The following is a 6,000-nucleotide window of genomic DNA, read 5'->3' as shown; positions in this document are numbered from 1 at the left end:
TCACGGAAGCGAGGATCTACTCGGTCCTGTCCTCACTGTGTCCCTGAGCCTGATACATGGGTTCTTAGTAGAGAACTTGCTGGTTGAATTACACCCATTTTACAGAAGAGGAAACTGAGTGTCGGAGAGGTCAACTCCCCATTATCACAAAGGCTGATCCAGGTTTCGAGCTGGTTTTCTGGTAGAAATATCACTTATTCATGTGTAACAAATATTTATTTTCCCTGATCAATCAAGCCCTAGGGATTTGGTGAAGAGCAAGAGCCAGACATAGCCTCTGAGTCTCCAGTCTGGCAGGGAAGGCAGAACACATAACTAATTACACAAATCGCTGTTTAATTACAAACCAGACTTAGTGTTAGGCAGGAGTAGATGGCTGGAGTGATGACACCTGCATTTCAGGGAGTAGGTTCCTGGAGGCCCCTTCTGGGCCAGGTCTCACCCAATTTGTTGCTGAAGGGGATGGGGCTGGGAGGGGGTAGGTAAATTGTTCAGGGAAGAATGGGGTGGAGAGCTGGGGCAGGAGCTATTTATGAACCAGCCTGAGGCATTTCATTATTTTAACCACCCATACTCCTGGGTTGTCTCTCCAGTCTGCAGTGCTCCAAGAGTACAGCACGAGGAAACCTGACCTCATCAGAGCAGTGAGGAAGGATTCCAAGAGACAACATTTGCCCTAAAAGGTGAGATGTTAATCTGGCAAAAGACTTAGGGTAGGAAAAGGCAAACAAGAGGAAGCAGCAAAGGAGCCCTGGAACCAAATTATTATAGCAATGGTAGTATATTAGCAGTATAATGAATTGATACAAAGTAGGGATGAGTAAAGATATTCAAAAATGCTGTGGGCAATAGAATGGTTTACACCCATCTTAGACACAAGGACATTAAGTTTCCAACAGGCTAAGTAAATTTCATAAATAGCAAAGCCAGCAGAGCAGGTCTGGGTTCCAATCCTGACTCCACTAGGAGTTAGAATCAACTGCGATGTGTTTGATGTTCTTAGACCAACGTAGCACATAGTAAGTGTTCCATAAATGTTAGCGATTTCTAGGTTCCTTCTGATTCATTACTATCAACTAAATATCAGCAGCACCTAAAAGTCATTTTGGGTAGTGGAGGATTTGGTGTGGGGATGAGACTAGTGGAGAAAGTCAAGAGGAGCCTCAAGGAGTTCCCATTGTGGCTCAGAGGTAATGAACCAGGCTGGTATCCATGAGGATGCGAGTTCAGTCACTGGCCTCACTCGGTGGGTTAAGGATCCAGCATTCTAGTGGGCTGTGATATAGCGCAGCCGCGGCTGGGATCCTGCGGTGCTGTAGCTGTGGCATAGGCTGGCAGCTGCAGCTTGGATTGGACCCCTAGCCTGGGAACTTCCATATGCCACAGGTGTGATCCTAAAAAGCAAAAAAAAAAAAAAAAAAAAAAAAAAGTCACCTCAGGTGCCAGACTGGAGTTTAAACCTGGTTCTGGAGACATAGGACAGCACAGCCTCTGAAATAAACCTCCTCTACCCTCCCAAGAGACCATTCCCATAGAAATGAGAGACAGCCATGTCATCTACTCAAGATCCACCCTCCACCCTGGGGAGGGGGTTAGCCAAATTGGTCTGGGTCAGATTAAGCTTTGCTGGGTCTTTTTGTTTCGTTTTGTTTTCTTTTTAAGGCCATGCCAGTGGCATATGGAGGTCCCCAGGCTAGGGGTCTAATAGGAGCTACAGCTGCTTGCCTACCCACAGCTACAGCCACTCAGAATCCGAGCTGCGCCTGCAAACTACACCACAGCTCACAGCAATGCCAGATCCCTAACCCACTGAATGAGGCCAGGGATCAAAGGCGAAACCTCATGGTTCCTAATTGGATTCTATTCCTCTGTGCCCTGACAGGAACTCCTGGAGTGTCTTTAAGCTACTGATATGTGAGGTGATCTCATTATCATGAAAATTGAGTCCCCCCCCAAAAAAAAACAAACCAAGACCAAAACTATAACTTCAGGGCCCAAGTTTGAACTGTATGACAAGATACAAAACTAAAAACTAAAAACTGCTGTTAGGAGGTCTCATTGGCTTTGAGGATCTCCCTAGTTCGTGGAAGGGCTACAAAAATGAGTTCCCATTGCAGCTCAGCGGTAATGAACCCGACAAGTATCCATGAAGATGCAGATTCTATCCCTGGCCCCAAGTTAGAAGGGGGTGAAGCCAAGAGAGGAGAGGCATCCAGTCTGCCTGCACAGAGGAACCAAAGACCAAGGACAGGCCCGGAACACAGGTCGCTGGCTACAGAGGAACTGAAGCAGTGTGGGACAAGGAACTGTCTAGAGGTCGGTCTTTGCACCTCCAGGCAAGATTCCTTCCACAGGTCTCCCGGGTGCCACCAAAGCCAACCTCATCCACTCCCACTTACAAGGAGCAAGTGGACCCCAACATGAAGTGGGGGAGGGGGGAGATGGACACAATTTCAAGATCAGATGCTGCTGTTGCTAAGGATAACATTGGACAGCACAACTCCTTTGCAACACCTAGGTGCTTATTACCTGTCCTTTTTTAAGACTTTATTAATATATTAATATTGGATGTTACCATCATTACAAGCTCCTAGTCATTGCACTAATTAATGGCTTTGTTACCACAACATTCAATGTGAGGGCTCAATGTCTGCCAGGCACCATGCAAAGCAATTTACCCAAATCACACTCTTCAACAATCACAGACCTAGAAAGCAGGTATGGTTTATGATCCCCACCTTTCATTAGAGATGGAAATTTCCAAGGGTTACCTGCCCAAAGTGACACAACATGCCAGACCCCAGATACTGCCCCAGGCAACTGGAAGGCTGCTTCAGAAAAGGTCTAGTCGTGGTGTGAACCCCAACCCCTTCCCCAAGCTCTCAGTGTTCCGCACATTCTCCCTTTGATGCCTGGGCTAGGCATCACTGAGATCCAAAGCTGGCCCCCACATCAAAAGAGAACTGCCCCCAGTCTACCAGGGTCTCCCCCTAGCCTGCCCACAAGCAGGCCAGGACACCCAAGGGCCCCTCACCTGGAGTCCATCTCCTCTCTTGGGGTTTCGAGGCCGAGGCTGTTTATTTTGCTTCATCCTGTGCTGGCATTTGGGGTAGCACTGTACACGAGATGGCTTAGTAGGGCAGCCAAGGCCCCAGGGATCTGAACACCTGAGCAGAGCACCAGCTGCCTTGCTAATTGCCAATCGCCTCGCCATGGCAACTTGCACCTAAGCTACTGTAGCCCAGAGGCACATAAAAACATGGTTTCACTTTCTCTGCCCCATCTCTGGGCCAGAGCCTTTAAGAACTTCCCTTTTTAAGGCCCAGAACTCTGTAAAATCATGGACATGACCACATCATAATCTATCTCATGTGTGATGAAACTGAGAGTCCGAGAGGGGCCTAGCCCAATCAAAGTGCAACTGATACACATATGCATCCCCTTGGCAACTTTTCTCCCTCTGCATGCACCAGTGCACCGACCATAACCTCTGGAGAGGTATTGAAATCTTCAGAGAACTGGAGGATTATGGCATGATGGACTGGGGGAGGCCCAGGTGAATTCAAAGAATGGAGTTGCAATATTAAGCTTAACAGAACAAGCGACACATTCCATCCAAAAAGCTGGGGCCACAGGGCAGCTATGTTAAAATAGTTCATGGGCCGCTCCCCAACCAGTCCTCACCCGGGGGCGAACAACTTGGGAGCAATGGACCAGGTGCAGAGAACTCTACAAGGGTGCATGGAACTGAAGGTCAGGCCTGGGATCGAGCATTGTGATCCACTCACATCATCTGGACAGGGCTGATTAAGCCCTTAAATGACTTGAAATGTAAATAAGCCTTTAAATAATTTTAAAAAACAAGTAACTGGAGTTATTTTAAGTAATTAGTTTTGGGAACCAAGGTTCAGAAAACCAGAATGGCCCGTGGACCAGTGGTAAGGGATTCTCGGGCTCCACTCTATACTAAATGAATCAGAAAATATGGGTGTGGGGCCCATAAATCTCCACCTAAGCCTTCCAGGGGATACAGAAGATTGGAGTCTGGGGACCATGGCATTAGACTTGGGGGTCACTATGTTATTCCTTCTTAGCACTTTGTTGAATGAATGACCATCAGCCACCCATATGTCCTCTTCAACCAGGCCCTCATATGTCCCACCCATCTGACCTGCAAAAGAACAAAAGGGACACCAGACTGTTAGAGAAATACTGATTTTAATTCAACATAAGGTAAACTCTAGGCATCTGTCATCTTTCAGCCTAAAAATTAGCAAAACTGTTGAAACAAGGCACAATTTTCCCCCAAACTTGTTATGTGGCTCCAGTTACAAAAAAAATTTTTATGAAAATCTTAAAACAAAAATAGATGTCTGAGATTTGTTTTAAAAAGTGTATAAAAAAACTCCCACAAAACCTGTCAAAACCTGTTCCTTATTCTACAAAATAGCACCAGTAAGAAGAGTAAAAGGTGTTAAAAACCATTATGACAGCATTTCTGAAATGCAGCTTGTCCAACCTCCTAAAAGACGATTTATCATGGAATAAAAATGGGATTTAAAAATCTCTGGAGGGAGGGTCGAGGTTTTATTGCAGTTTTCCCCCCTACAGTCTCTTAGTTGAGGGCAAAGTGTGAGGAATGTGCTTCTGCCCCTGGCTGTCACTGCTGCTGCCTTGAGAAAAGGCTGGGGAACGAGGGCGTCATACTTCTAACCTGTGCCTGCCTGTCTGGAGGGTGCATGGGGCGGGGGGGGGCTTACCTAAGCCGCCTCCTCCTCCCCCTCTCCCCTCACACATCCGGGGAGATGGAGAGAAGCCATACCTGCCTACACAATATATGGCGGCTTATGACCCAGCCCACCCCTTCCTGAGCTTCCAGAGGGTTCTATTGCAGTCACTGGGAGAGAGTTAGCTAAGGGTAGTCCTGCCCTTGGGTTTATGGGGAAAAAATAGCCCTGAATGTGATGATGATGATGTCATCCCTGCTGAAACCATCATCCTTGTGGAAAATAGTCTAACTGGGCCCCGGTTCCCGGCTGAGGCCAGGAGACCCAGCCGGGGAAAATTCAAGACATGGGCATCATGTCTTTTTCTGCTGGCCCTAGAAGAATAAACTATCCTGGGCCCTCCGCTACATGTCACCTGCTGCACTCCTGGAAATAAGGAGCTGCAGATATCTAAGAAATTAAAGTCTTGCAGTAACTGTCTTGGGTAACTTTCAGCATTAACCTGAGTATTGAAGAGCTGTCGGCACTGTGGTTTTGGTAACTTAGCCATCATTTTTCTGAGAGGTAAACCCAGGAGGGGGAAAAAAAGCCATCGTACTACCTACTTCAAGTCTTAAAGTTTTAGAAGATAAAATGAGCACCGGGCTTGGCTGCTCCAAGCAGCCAGGTCTGAATTGTGCACAAGGAGGTGGCACCTCCGGGAGGGGGCCCCCCCTGCCAGGAGGGGCAAGGTGGCTCTGCTCTCGACTAGGTACTCGGCATGAACCCACGTTACATGGCGGCACTGAGGATGGGCACAGCCTGGGTCACCTCCTGGGTTGTGGCTCTGCCCACAGGCCCTGGTGCCTGGGGAACTATTCACAGGCAAAGTAGTCCTTCAGGGGGGCGAAGAGGTGTCGGATGACAGGTACACTCCAGGACCGACCGAGCAGCTTCTGGCGGGCCACCCGGCCCATGTTGGAGACATCTGTGTAGTGTACAGGAAAGCCGAAGATCCTGGGGGGGGGGGGGGGGGCACCAGAGTGAAAAGACAGGGAGTCAGAAGGGCCCCCTCCAGCAGGCTTAGTGTCTCTGGGAGACAGGTGCTGTGCTTCCTGCCCTCGACCTGTCCCCTTCACCAGGCCCACCAGGCCTTCTCATGAGCTCTCTCTTGACCCGCAGGTCAGGTCGACCAGTTCTTCAGAACACAAAGGACCATCATGAGGGCACCTGTCTTATGAATGGCCCCAAGCTAGCACGGTGCTCCTGGCACATAGCCGGGGCACAGTAGGCC

General features: G+C 48.6%; 1 protein-coding gene across 50 annotated transcripts in view; it reads right to left on the bottom strand.

The window, feature by feature from the left end:
• Positions 1-4,199: 4,199 nt before the first annotated feature.
• DNMT3B (DNA methyltransferase 3 beta) overlaps positions 4,200-6,000 on the bottom strand; it is a 40,297-nt gene continuing 38,496 nt past the window's right edge. For all 50 annotated transcript variants that reach the window (XR_014831767.1, XR_002339829.2, XR_014831762.1 and 47 more), the window contains one exon: positions 4,200-5,723. Coding sequence is in view for 42 of the 50 variants with exons in the window: in XM_085002757.1 (XP_084858883.1) it covers positions 5,582-5,723 (142 nt within the window). In the remaining 8 variants the exon portion in view is untranslated. The remainder of the gene's footprint in view (positions 5,724-6,000) is intronic.

Source organism: Sus scrofa, chromosome 17 (genome assembly GCF_054392235.1).
Source record: "Sus scrofa isolate SSC_HxYL_T2T_F1_AM1 chromosome 17, Sscrofa_HxYL_maternal_Yorkshire_Landrace_v2.0, whole genome shotgun sequence".
Lineage (NCBI taxonomy): Eukaryota > Metazoa > Chordata > Mammalia > Artiodactyla > Suidae > Sus > Sus scrofa.
Note: the sequence above shows the minus strand (reverse complement) of the source record. Positions and strands in the feature narration are given on the sequence as shown.